The sequence below is a fragment of the Poecilia reticulata genome, linkage group LG12, assembly GCF_000633615.1.
Source record: "Poecilia reticulata strain Guanapo linkage group LG12, Guppy_female_1.0+MT, whole genome shotgun sequence".
NCBI classification, from domain to species: Eukaryota; Metazoa; Chordata; class Actinopteri; order Cyprinodontiformes; family Poeciliidae; genus Poecilia; species Poecilia reticulata.
Genome location: NC_024342.1, coordinates 18313058 through 18325387, shown reverse-complemented (window position 1 = coordinate 18325387; position 12330 = coordinate 18313058). Strand labels below are relative to the sequence as shown.

The 12330-nt window shown below is 39.8% G+C and overlaps 1 protein-coding gene across 2 annotated transcripts in view; it reads right to left on the bottom strand.

The window, feature by feature from the left end:
• Positions 1-11706, bottom strand: part of pappaa (pregnancy-associated plasma protein A, pappalysin 1a) — a 98727-nt gene extending 87021 nt beyond the window's left edge. The window contains exons 1-3 of one of the 2 annotated variants that reach the window (XM_008424379.2): positions 11593-11706; positions 10435-10839; positions 1857-2961 (exon numbers count right to left, since the gene is read on the bottom strand). In XM_008424379.2, the coding sequence (XP_008422601.1) occupies positions 1857-2961; positions 10435-10825 (1496 nt within the window). In that variant the 5' untranslated portion in view covers positions 10826-10839; positions 11593-11706. Of the gene's footprint in view, positions 1-1856; positions 2962-10434 lie in introns of both variants that reach the window. The other variant, XM_008424380.2, reaches the window with a different exon arrangement.
• Between the last annotated feature and the right edge of the window lie 624 nt (positions 11707-12330).

Genomic DNA, 12330 nt, shown 5'->3' with positions numbered 1-12330 from the left:
CCCTTGCTAGATGATCGTTTATGATGATCAAAGGTTGGGTCTTGATGATCACAACTGACTGTCTAGCTTCAACTTAAACCTCACATTAATATACTTCAAACCTCGATAACCCTATTTTGGACCTAGAAAAATCTTTGCTCGTGTTTATGGGATGTGTCCACACTTTGGTGTTCTGTCAAACACAGATTGCACATGAGGAGTATCACACAAAAATGGTAAAAAAAAAAAAAAGAAAGAAAAGTTAGACCTCTCAGCCATTGTTCTCCTGCATATGCAGTACATTGTTCAACAAGAATTCCATAATTAAAGAGGAATGTCAAACTGTTTGTAGTGCAGCTCTCTCCAGACATTCCATAATCAAAGCAAAATAAGCAACCACTTGGGAAGATTATATCTATTTCTTGAGATGAAGAATCTTGTGACATTTTTCTCTGCTTCTTTCTTGGCAGCATCTGTCTTTGTTTTTTTTTTTACAAAACAGTAAGTTCAATTCCTAAAGGGGCATTTAAATGTTAAAAATGCAAGCATGTTCATCTTAACTAAATAGTTAATGGCTACTTAATTAGCTTCTGCTGATGGCTAAGTTGGTGAAGAGGTTTTTTTTTGTTGTTATTGTGATTAGATATAATCTTTAGTTAGTTGTAGTCATTTTAACTTAAATGGTAAGTTGTAAAACAGAACTATAGATAAAATAGACTTATCTTAATTATTCTTATTATCATGTAGGAAAAAGAGAGGAAAAAACACAACATGCGAGATACTTTGTTTTGTCTTTCACGTGTCCTCACATGACAGGCTAAAATATTGGTAACTAATGTTCTTTTTCTGAAATACCCCTGACAGTCTGCTATGCTGTCCACAAAAATGTCTTACTTTGGTGTGCTGACTTTCAGTGTACCAAGAATCAAACAATCATGCTATTGGAGGTCTGGCTAAAAATTATTGCAGCAAATTCCAGAGACAGTTCCCTCTAAGGACTTTACTCAACATCTAGTAACCACAATAAATTTACCACAAAAACAAGAAATTGCCTTGATGTTGTGTAAAAAAACAATATTTTTCTGTATGTGGATGCAACCCCAATAACCTGGAAAATATGCAATATTTGTTCAATCACACACAAGAAATACTGGCATTTGTGTTTTCCTCTGAAAATACATTGTTACCAGGATTCAGGGAACTATAACTCCCCTTCCTTTACATGTGGGAACGTGTCTAAGAAATCATCCCATTTGTTACAAGAAACAGGCATGCTAGCCTTTATTTTTGACCTCTAATGGACCTACACTCTGTTTAAGTTATCACTTCCTCCAAGTCAGCTCCAATCTCCAACTAAGCCAGCTTAATTAAGACCACTGGGCATAAAAAACAGAAGGAAAAAAAGAAGGGAAGTGTTGAAAATTGGACAGAGAAATGAACAGTCTGGTCTCCATATTTGCTACCAGGAAAGTCATCATCTTGCATTTGTTTTGTCCTGCTTGAGTGTGGAACACTGATTGAACAAGGCCAAGGCTAGATTAGACTGGCTACCCCAGAGGATTTTCCTGGCCACACAGGCTGGGAGTTGGGTTACTCTAAGCGTCAGCCCAAATAGTAAGGAAACAGTGAGGCCAGACCAAAAAAAGCCTTTCCTAAGGGATCCATGTACGAAAAGAATTGCTGTTTGATTTAGGAAAGTCATTAGAGGCCTTAGTGTGTACTTTGTGTAATGTCAGTAAAAATATTCATCAAATGAAGCACAATGTTGTGATTAGTTGGAACTTTTTAGTGGATTAAAATCATGAGCAACTTCCAAAAAAAAAAAAAAACGGACAAATATGTTAACAGTATAAAAACTTTAAAAACAAGGTCCTTACTTGTGTGGAGAGGAGCTGTCGATGCAGGTCTTGGTCACATCCGTCACATTGGGATTGCAACAATCGGCGTTATCATAAAAGTAAGTGTCGCAGTTACATTCAGCGTCACATACTCCATTTCCCAGTTTGTGATTAGGACAGTTGCTTGGATGCCCAAACAGACAGTCACCTGCATCAAACCCTGTCAGTGGATGGTTACATTCAGGGTCACATTCATCATTGCCAATTTTGCCAATATCACAGTTGGCAAGAATCAAGCGGTCACGTAAGGAGGAGCTGGTCACATTATGAATGCTGAGATTCCAGGATATATTGTAGGGATTGAAGGCATCATTCAGCTTCTGGTGTTGCAAGATAATTTGGTTGTCTGATACAGTTGGTCTCTTCCTTTCATCATCCCAAATATTTACAACACGATACTGGACTACCTTTCGCTGACGGAAAGTCCAAAGCTGGTTGTAGTTTTTAATGACGTCAACATTGTCACACACAGTTTGGCCACAAGCTGGAGGTTCTAGAGTTGTGTCCAATAATCCCTCAGTATTTCCCATGCCGTCGGTGCCTAGATATTCTTTTTGTCCAAGGCCTTGCTTCTCTGGCTGAGGAAAATTGCCATCTTTAACTGTCAACCACTTGCGGCCTGGGTGTTCAAAGTTTTCGTGTATGACCAAGTGAGGTAGATCTCTGGGATGTTCATGGCCCTGCATATCCCTGATAATATCCCTCTGTCCACGGGCCTGCCTCCACAAACCCACCTTTTCTACTGCCCCTCTGTAATTGTGATTCAGTGCATTCCCCCCAATCATGAGCACTTTGCACTTTTTGGTCATATGACTGAAGACATCACCTGACTGCTCTCGGCTAACACCAACTTGGGCCCCGTTGACGAACAGCCGCATGTACACACCATCATATGTGATCGCCACGTATGCCCATTGCTTAGGTACATAACGAACATTAGCGTGGATGGAGGTCACTTTGTGAGCGCGGTCAGTTTTGAGCGAAAAGAAGAACCGAGGATCGCGGTTTCCATGTTCGCTAACAGCCTGGATCCCAAGCAGCCAACCTCTGTCACTGGAGGCGTAGAAACATTTGTCGTACAGGCCTGGAAAGAGAAGGAAACAAAGGTAAATTAACATATGTTTGTCTTATTTCTGGGGCTATGTGTAAATCTAAAATAGAGGTGTGATTGATTTTTCTGTAAAAATAAATAATTGTTGAATTGATTTCAAGGTATTTTTCTAGAGAAAATCCAAACATTTTGGTAACATTCAAAAGAAGGGTTTTGCCATGATTGGTCCTTTTGATATCTAAAACTGTGCTATCCTGGAAATTAGGTGGAAGTGTATGTTTAACTAAGGGAGACCCCATGGAAATGTCCCCTGTATATATTTATGTTTATGTTAACATTGAGTACATTGAAAGTTGTACATGCAACATCTCCTGCCAGTGGGGGTTGCCAGAAACAGCTAGTTTTCTGCTAAGGCCTTGTTTTTGCAGAGGCACCGAAACACTTTTTTCCTGTTTCACTTGGACCCTGCCTGTCAGCTTCGGGATGGTAATGTGTTTTTACTTCTTAGGGGATCTCTGAATGCTTACTGTTTGTTTGTTAGCTTAGGGCCTGCTGAAATGCCTTAAAAAGGTTCTTTTCAGAGACTGGAAATGGTGTGTTCACAGGTGATAGAGCTGGACTCTGCTCTTGAGGCACTTCATGGGCTTTCAAGTAATTATTCCTACCCACAAAGAGACACTCAATCTTTGACCCACACACCCAGTTCCAAGAGCTATGAACTGTTCTTAACAGGTAACATTGAGATCAGCACTTGAGATTTCTGTAAATACCTTGCATACTTGCCTATCATACCTTTATATAGAGTAAAGCTGATGATCACAACAATGTTTACATCTTTGCTTGAGCACATGCCCACCTTGATGACTTAATTTCTTATTATAATTATATTTTTAAGTTAGTGGTTGTTAAGCTTCATTAAATAAGCACCATTTCAGCACTTGCTATGTTATGCAATAGAAATGAGTGGTCCAAGAAGTCAAAATCTGCACTCTAAAAGTTAGTGGTTTCTCACAATCCCCATTTCCAAAATCCAATAGAACTAGGAATGTAGCAGTAGGAATGTAAAGGTGCACAAAAATCGCAGTTTGCTACATTTTTCAGAATGTTTCTGAGAAACTAGCTATAAAAAAGCTAACTTTCTGGTAGAAAGTTGATTTTATCAATATTTGCTGGATTTTAAACAGTACACATATTTAAACTAAACTAAAGATTTAGGCTGATTTTGTCAATGAATAAAACCATTGTGTAAAAATAACTGAAAGGAGTCAATATATTTGTTAAGCATGTTTTAATTTATATTTGGACATAGTTTTTAAATAGAGTATACAAGTTGTACTAGGACACACAATTAAGAGCATCTGGTTCCCCTTGATATCATGTCGTTGAATGGTTAATATCTGGAGCTACAAGATTCTTATGGTATTTGTCATCATTTCAGGGGTGAAGTTAATTTAATGTAGCTGTGTAGCTTATTGCTGTTAAAAAAAACTGATGTAAAAGTTTTGGTTCATTAATCCATCATTAATGTATCTGAATGAGAAACAAGAAAGCTCCCCAAAACAGACTATAGTAATAACTGGGAGTCCTGGGAATTTGCCTTGCAGATACGTAATACCAACATTTCTCTGGAATGCCACTAAACCCATTCCAAGTACCACCAGTGGTACATGTACCACAATTTGAGACTAAGGGTATTAACAGGCTGGCTAATGGTGCAGAGACATCTAGCTACTTTGACCTGTTTCTAATTAAATACACACAACAGTATACATCCATTAACTTGGAATTTAGTACACAAATCCTCAAAACATTGGGTTGAGTTCAACATCAAGGTCAATCCTCAGGTGGATGTGTTCAAGCTTCCAAAATGCTGGAAGGAAAAACCTTCCATCTGTCACATTGTGTACTCAGAGCTAAAAGGTGTGCTAAAGTCCTCATAGGGTTTCTTGTGTAAACAGCTGTCATAATTCTGCCATGCCCAATTAATCCAGTGCACTGCACTTCTCCAGACCTAACACTGTGGGCACCAGGACTCACACAATCACACACACGCAGACACGCACACACACACATATATGTATGAATAATCAAGACCTGACAAATATGTATTTGAGCAGATAAGTTAAAGCACATTTGTGTCCCCCAATTGACACACATATGGATGCATGAACCCAGGCAGTAATTTCCTTTTGTTTGTTTGATTTTTTCTTCCCATACCAACACACTAGGTAAAGATGACAGAGTCAAAAAGCACACATGCACTCACAATGAAAAATGTCACAGGGACTTGATAAAAAGCAGAGAGGAAGGGAATAATTAAGACTCGTTTACTTTTTAAATGCTCCGGCTCTGAGAGCAAGGGTCTTTTCAGAGCAATTTGAGGAGAAAATAGTGGAAAATATTGGCCAAAAACAAGGTCAAAAGTAAGAATTAGAAAAATGTCATTAACTTGACTTATTTCAATTGTGTCTAAAGAAAAGTGACTAAAACTCTTAAATAAAATAACATGCACACTGAAATTCCTTCTGTCAGCACCTAGCACAACCCTGTAAGGATGCAATACTCCAACAAAGTTAAAACTTCTAGCTGAGGCAAAACTATGTCCACAAATGTTTTGACAATTCTAGAGCAGTTTATTAATCATAATCTCAAATTTATTTATCTCCCTCTTAGTGTCACAATTAAATTCATATAAGATCACCTTGACACTTTCTGAGAATGGAGGAGGGCATAAAAACAAGCTAGGGTATCATTTCAATGTTTTTTGTTTATACCTTCACACTGGGTGAAAGCACCAAGATATATCTCTTATCACAGCAATTATCTGCTAGCATCTGCATATAATTGCTTCCAACAGGTCATGGAAGATTGCCACCATTTCTTTGGTGATTCTTTTCTTTTTTCCTCTTCTTTGATGCGGGATAGCCCAGAATGACCCGGATGCAAAGACTAATAGGGAACAACAGAGTTTGCATAACACTTGGATACAGAACTTGATGTCCCAGTTGTGGGTCATTCTGTGTATTGTGAGAATTTGTGTGTGTATAGTTTCCTAGAGGTAACTTTTGTTCCTTATGCAAATACATGGGAAATTACAAAAAGTACAAATTAACAGTCACTGGAACCTTCCACAATGAGAGTACGCCAAAAAGGCCATTGCTAACAAAGTTGGCTGTTAACAGAGTGTTCTAACCAAGCATATTAATGGAAAATTAAGTGGAAGGAAAAGGCATAACAGAAGAAGGTGCACAAGGAACAAGGATAACTGCAGCCTTAAATTTATGGCAAGCAAAGTTCATTCCAGCATGTGGGGTAGATTCACATAGAGTGGATTGCTGCTGTAGTTACTACTTCAGCAGAAGCTATCAACCACCCACTGGCATATTCAGGGCAAGGGCTACAAGTGTAGCATTCCCTGTGTAAAGGAGGCTGCTTAACTACATAGTGCCAGAGGTGTTTCACCTGGGCTAAGAAAAAAAAAACATCTGGACTGTTGGCCAGTTGTCCAAAGTCCTCTTTTCAGATTGAAGTAAATGTTTGGAAATAAAGTTGCCAGAATCTGGAGGAAAATAGAAGACCACTGTAATTTAAATTGCTCAAAGTCCAGTGTGAAGTTTCCACATTCAATATTGATGACAACCTGGGGGCCATCAATGAAGCAGCCTGAGCTTCCTTAACACCTCATCAGCATAGTCACAGGCTGTTCACCTCCTTGCTGTGCCACATTGATGCAGTGATTCATGCAAAAAGAGTCAAAAGTAAGCACACACTATAACCCTATCAATGGGTCCATGTGCAAAAATCAACATACATTTGTGTAGCATTTTTGTTTTTTTAAAAAAGGTACTGGTTCCATGTAATATTCAAATGTAACGTTCCGTGAATTTTTCATTTGCTCAAATCCATAGTCATCAAAGTCAACAGAAATAAAAGTTTCAAGTACTCTGTGTGCCAGGCCACGCTGGATGCATGTGACTTTCAAGCCATCAGACAGGACTGCATGGGAAATCATCGCCATAATCAATATAATCCTACTGGGCTAGGGGCATCTTAGAAAACCCCTGTCACTCTGCATCATCATCAGATAATGTAATATGAAACCCTACTCCTTAAGGAGAAAGACACATATCAGGTCTGGGCATTCAAACTTTTTATTCATAAACATTACTTTAACAAACATAACTTGACTAACTTGGTTTTATGCCATATTGCTTAGAATGTTGTCTTAAAGTGGCACGCTGTCACCATCAAAAGGCTTACATGTTAGTCAATGGGTCCATGAAGTCACTGGTTCAACAGTTAAGAGGTTTTTAAGCAACATTTAGAAACCAACAAACGCACCAGTGAAAGATGGAGTGGTGGAGAAACGTTAAGAAAGGTTTTATAGCAATGTAACAGGGTTTGAATATATCATGGAGCACTATTCATTCTACTGTGCAAAAACGGAATAAATACGGCACAAGAGATACCTTAGGCATGGCTATTTATCAGAGGATGAAGAGCATTAATTAGAGACACAAACAAGAGAACCATGGTAACTCTGCAGAGATCCACAACTAGCAAGGCAGAATTGGTTTAGAGGTAGTTATAAACTGTGCACTCCACAGGTTTGGCAGCAAGAAGAACAGAAGCAGTAAGAAAGCCTTTAATAATAATAAAAAAAAGCCATCAGGAATACTGTTTGCAGTTTTCCCCAGGCCATGTAAGAGACATAGCAAAAGGTGTGGATTAAGGCAGTCTAGTCTGATAAGACGAAACTTTAACTTTTTGTGTTGCATGCAAAACACCGCTTGTGGTGGATAACCAACACTGTGAATCGCCCTAAACATCCTGTTTCCACTGCCATGAATAACATTGGCAGTATCATGTTGTGGGAAGGCCAGGGAAGCAGGTTAGAGTAGATCATAAGATGGGTGGATGAATAAATTCTGATAGAGGCCGAACAAAACCTAAAACTGGGTCAACTTTGTGCAAAGTTCGAAGGGCTGAGTACAAATGTATGCCATATTTTCACATTGATCTTTGAATAAAAATATTGAAAGCCATGCATCCCATTCTCTCTGCTCGACCTTTTATCCACTAATTCATGTTGTTCGTTTACATGCAAAAAAAAAAAAAAAAAAAACATTGAAGCATGTGGCGGAAATTTTCAAGAGGCACGACTATTTTTGAAAAGCACTGTGCTAGTTTTAAATGTATTTTTATTTTATTATGATTATTAAAAATGAACATGTCCTCACTTTTAACAGTAACAGCAAATACTGCATGTAGAGCTGGTAAACATTACTGTCACCTACATCCTATCAGATTGCAGAGCTTTCTACTTAAATGTAACTTACAAACTCAACTGGAAAAATTACTGATGAGGGTTGTTGTGCATTTGAGAAACCAGTTAAGTCAGCATGCATCCATAAGTTGAAAACAAGCTTTCCAAAGGTCAGCGAAAACATCACCGTAAGCATTGATGTAACAAAATGCATTCTGGAGGAGGGAAAAAAAGGAGTAAACAGATATTGCAGTGGTCAATAACAGTTAAAGAAAAAAAAAGCAGCAGCCACAAACAACACCGTGCTGGGATCAAAACAAGGGGTTAGAGTATTTTTAGAGGCAGTCGGATTTTTGTGGGCTGAATTAGAATTAAAAGATTAGGCTCTGCTGAACTTGTTTGATTATTGTATTTTGTTGCCTTTTGAGTAGCCTTTCTTGGGCACTGATGGACCTAAGTCTTGAAAATGCACACATAGATTATGCATAAATACTAATCTCTAGTCAGGAGGAGCCAGAACAAGATGAGGGGGCTGGGCACAACAACGACAACACCTGCAGGAAATAAAGTGATTTCATACCTTATTTGCACAGATGCTCAATTTGAGCTGGAAATTGTGTCAGGGGTGTTTTTGGACAACCATTTGGAAGTTGGAGCTTGTGTTTCTCTTGCATCAGATTCTATAAACTCAACATATGTTCCTGATATGGTACTGAGGAAAATCAAAGTGTCACTTGGGTCTCAGCAGTCCTTCCCTCAACTCCCTCAGCTTCGTTTGAGACTCACAAGAGGTGGTTTTTCGTCGTCCAAGAGTTTGCGGAACTGGCTAACATTACGTAAAAGTGTTCTGTATGGCAGAGAGACACACCACTGAGTATTTATGTGATCACAGAAGACGGATGTTTTGAGGTCTGAGGGTCTGACAGACGGGGGAAAGAGAGGGGGGGAGGCATGTAAATCTTCTTTTATTGTTTCGAACGTCTCAATGCAGACTGGCTTACAGGAGGGCAAGGAGGACTGAGTTCAATTCAGTTCACCTCAGTTCACCGGCAGACATCTGTACAGCAAGCAATGACTTGTGTTTGCAACGCTCCCTATCGGTAAGGAATGGTAAAAAAAAAAAAAAAAAGATGTATTTATGTAGCTGGAGATATAGGCACCAGCAACCCTCCCGACCCCACTAAGGGACAAGGGTGTAAAGAAAATGGATGGATGGATGGATATTTATGTCAGTAAAAAAAGATAATGCACAAAAAAAAATTGGTCAAAAACAAATGATGTAGTACTAACGCTTTTGTGGGGCTCCTGTACGCATGGCTGCAGTCAGCAGTGTGCACTAGACAGCAAGCTTTTCCCCTGACGGCAGGGATCCGTCTGCTGAAGTGACAGAGCTCCTACATCTGCCTTTATCGCTGAATATTAATGCGTCACCTCCGTCTGACTGAGTCTTAAATTAGAACCGATTGTTTCGCACAGTTGTCGGCGTTACAAGGCGCGCTTGTAAAGCCTCCGGAATAAAAAAAAAAAGCGCATCTACACGTCTGCACACGAGGGGAAACCCTACATCTTGCAGTCTCCCATCTCGTAACTCCGGTAGCCAATCCAGAGGTGTCGATTTGGTGATGGGGGTGGAAGGTGGAGTGCGGAGAGGGGGGACACTCGGGCTTGCGGCGTGAGCTGCGAGCTTTGAGCGCCTCCACATATCCCTCCGACGGATCTCTCCCGTTTTGTGCCGAACGTGACGTGCTCGCGCACAAAGTTTTGACCATTACATCATAGCTTTAAAATAGCCAAGCCGGCTCAGAGAAATTACATTTTACGCACAGTGACATCAGCTGCTGGTCAAAGATGCAGTAGCCTATAACTGATGTCCATATTTTCTTTATAGGCTTTAAGGTTTCTTATAGGACAAATCATGGATATACAGATTAATAAGAGACCAAAAATAAATTTGTGCTTAAAGGAAAATCTTGTCAAACTAATGTTCTCCCTACAAGGTGGCAAACTTTAATGCAATAATAATATATATATTTAAAAAAAAAAAAAGTATCCGGTGCGTTACCTAAAATATCCGCTGCACTTTTCAGAGCATTACATCATTGTCTAGTCTGATAAATTAACTCATTTTAAACTCTGCGCGTTGCTTCTTTTGGAAAACAGCCCAAAAACAACAATACATTAATCCACTTCCAACTCTCACAAGTGACTTAAAATGATAATAAAAAAGATAGAAATTCTACCTGCTATCACTGTGGGCGATCGCTGACCTCCCTCTGGCTTGATCCACATCTCCAGAGTAAAGTTCCCTCTCGGTATCTCCACGCCGGGCTTCAGACGCAGTTGATCTCCCCGACCGGTAAAATAAACAGCCTTCCCCCGTTCTGGAGAGTCTTCCTCCGCGTGAGAGGAGCGCCGGCGCTGGCGGAGCACCCGTCGCTCCAGCCCGGGTAAAGACCGCTTGCCCCGGGGCAGACGTGTGGCACAAGCCCCTGGGATGGTGGCTCTCGCCTCCCTAATGCGCACCAGCTCCCTCTTGGATCTCCCTTTTCTCCGGACTGTCCCGCACTCTGATCCAAAACACAGGATGAGGATCACCAGGCAAGACACCCAGGGTGATGTCCAAAGTTTCATTTTTCGGACAAAAGCTAAAAAAAAAAAAAAAAAAAAAAAAAGAAGAAAAAAAAGAAAAATCAAAAATAAGAGGTAAAAGGAAAAAGAAAATAAACAAGTAAAAAAAAAAATGAACAAATATAAATGTCCAAAATGTTCTTCTGTTTAGGATCCTCCCGAGTTTTTCCTTTCTCTCTTTTTACAGCGGCAGAATGTCAAACCGTATAAACTGTCTAAATAAACCCATAAAGCTATGCTGTTTTTCCCTCTTTATATTGCTAAGCCACGACCCCCTCTCTTAAGCAAAACTACTCTGGAGACATTCAGGGGACACAGGAATATTTCATTCATGTATGTGTTCCACGGGTTCTTTTCAGTGGGTCCCATTTAGCCAAGGGGATGACTAATAACTAATCAATCAAGAGGGGGGTCTGGCCGATGCCCCCCTCAGTCCCTTTGGAAGGTAGGAGTAACTCGTAGAAATCCACAGTTGTCCGCCAACCTCTTGTCACACCTTTTTGTTGTTTCCTTATCCTACTCGTAAAACAGCATAAGAAATGGCACACAGCCTATCACATTCCAAGTGACAGCCACCCGACCTCTCATATTTATTACAGAAAAAAGGGAGATAAATGGAGATCAAAAATGAAATAATAATAATAACAAAATTAAAAAAAAAAAACAGAACTTCCCTTTTAGTCTGTGTAGCAGTACAAAAGTTGAAATTCACTATCATATATCAGTTAAGGCGCAGGAGAGGCAGAGGGACAGAGAGCTGCAACACTAACCAATCGCGGTCCTCACTGATTGCCTGAAGCAGATAGCCTACACTTGGAGGAGTCGGAGCCCGACGTCCGCATCCAGCTACTCTCAAAACTCAGTTAAAGAACAAGTCATGTTTCAAACGTTCCGGGGCTTTCTGTGTGCATGCGTGTGTGTGTGTGTGCTGTGCTGTGCATGCACGTTTTGTGTGCGTGTGTGTGTGTGTGTGTGTGAGAGAGAGAGTGCGCGTGTTTTCATAGTGGGAAGTCACACAGGTAGCCAACTCTCACTGACGGTTCCCTTCGCGGTACACAGTGATACGATGATGTTTAGAGTTTGTGAAGCGTATATGTATCCCTCTAGCGGCTACAGTTTAAACAATCCTACACTTGCACACGTCGCACAACAGGAGATCATTACCAGGCAGTATAAGGGGCATAAAGTCCAATCTAAGCCCGATTATGTTTGTAAAAAGGTTTTGTGTGGTGTCATTAGTCACAAGTTACATTGCAGATAGGCTTATTTATCATTTTTAGCACTTATTAAAATTGTTGAATTTAAAATTGAGAGAGGTTAAGGAAAATGCTATACAAAAAAGACAAAATCGTGATATAAATGAAGAAAAGCTATTCTTAGTAATGTTCTCTTTAGAAACTGAACAGCTTGTTTTGGTTAAATTTAGATTTATGGGTTAATGGATTAGCTAATATTATTTAGTTACGTTGATTGATTTAAGTTGGCAAAAAAAAGCCCCTTAAATTCAA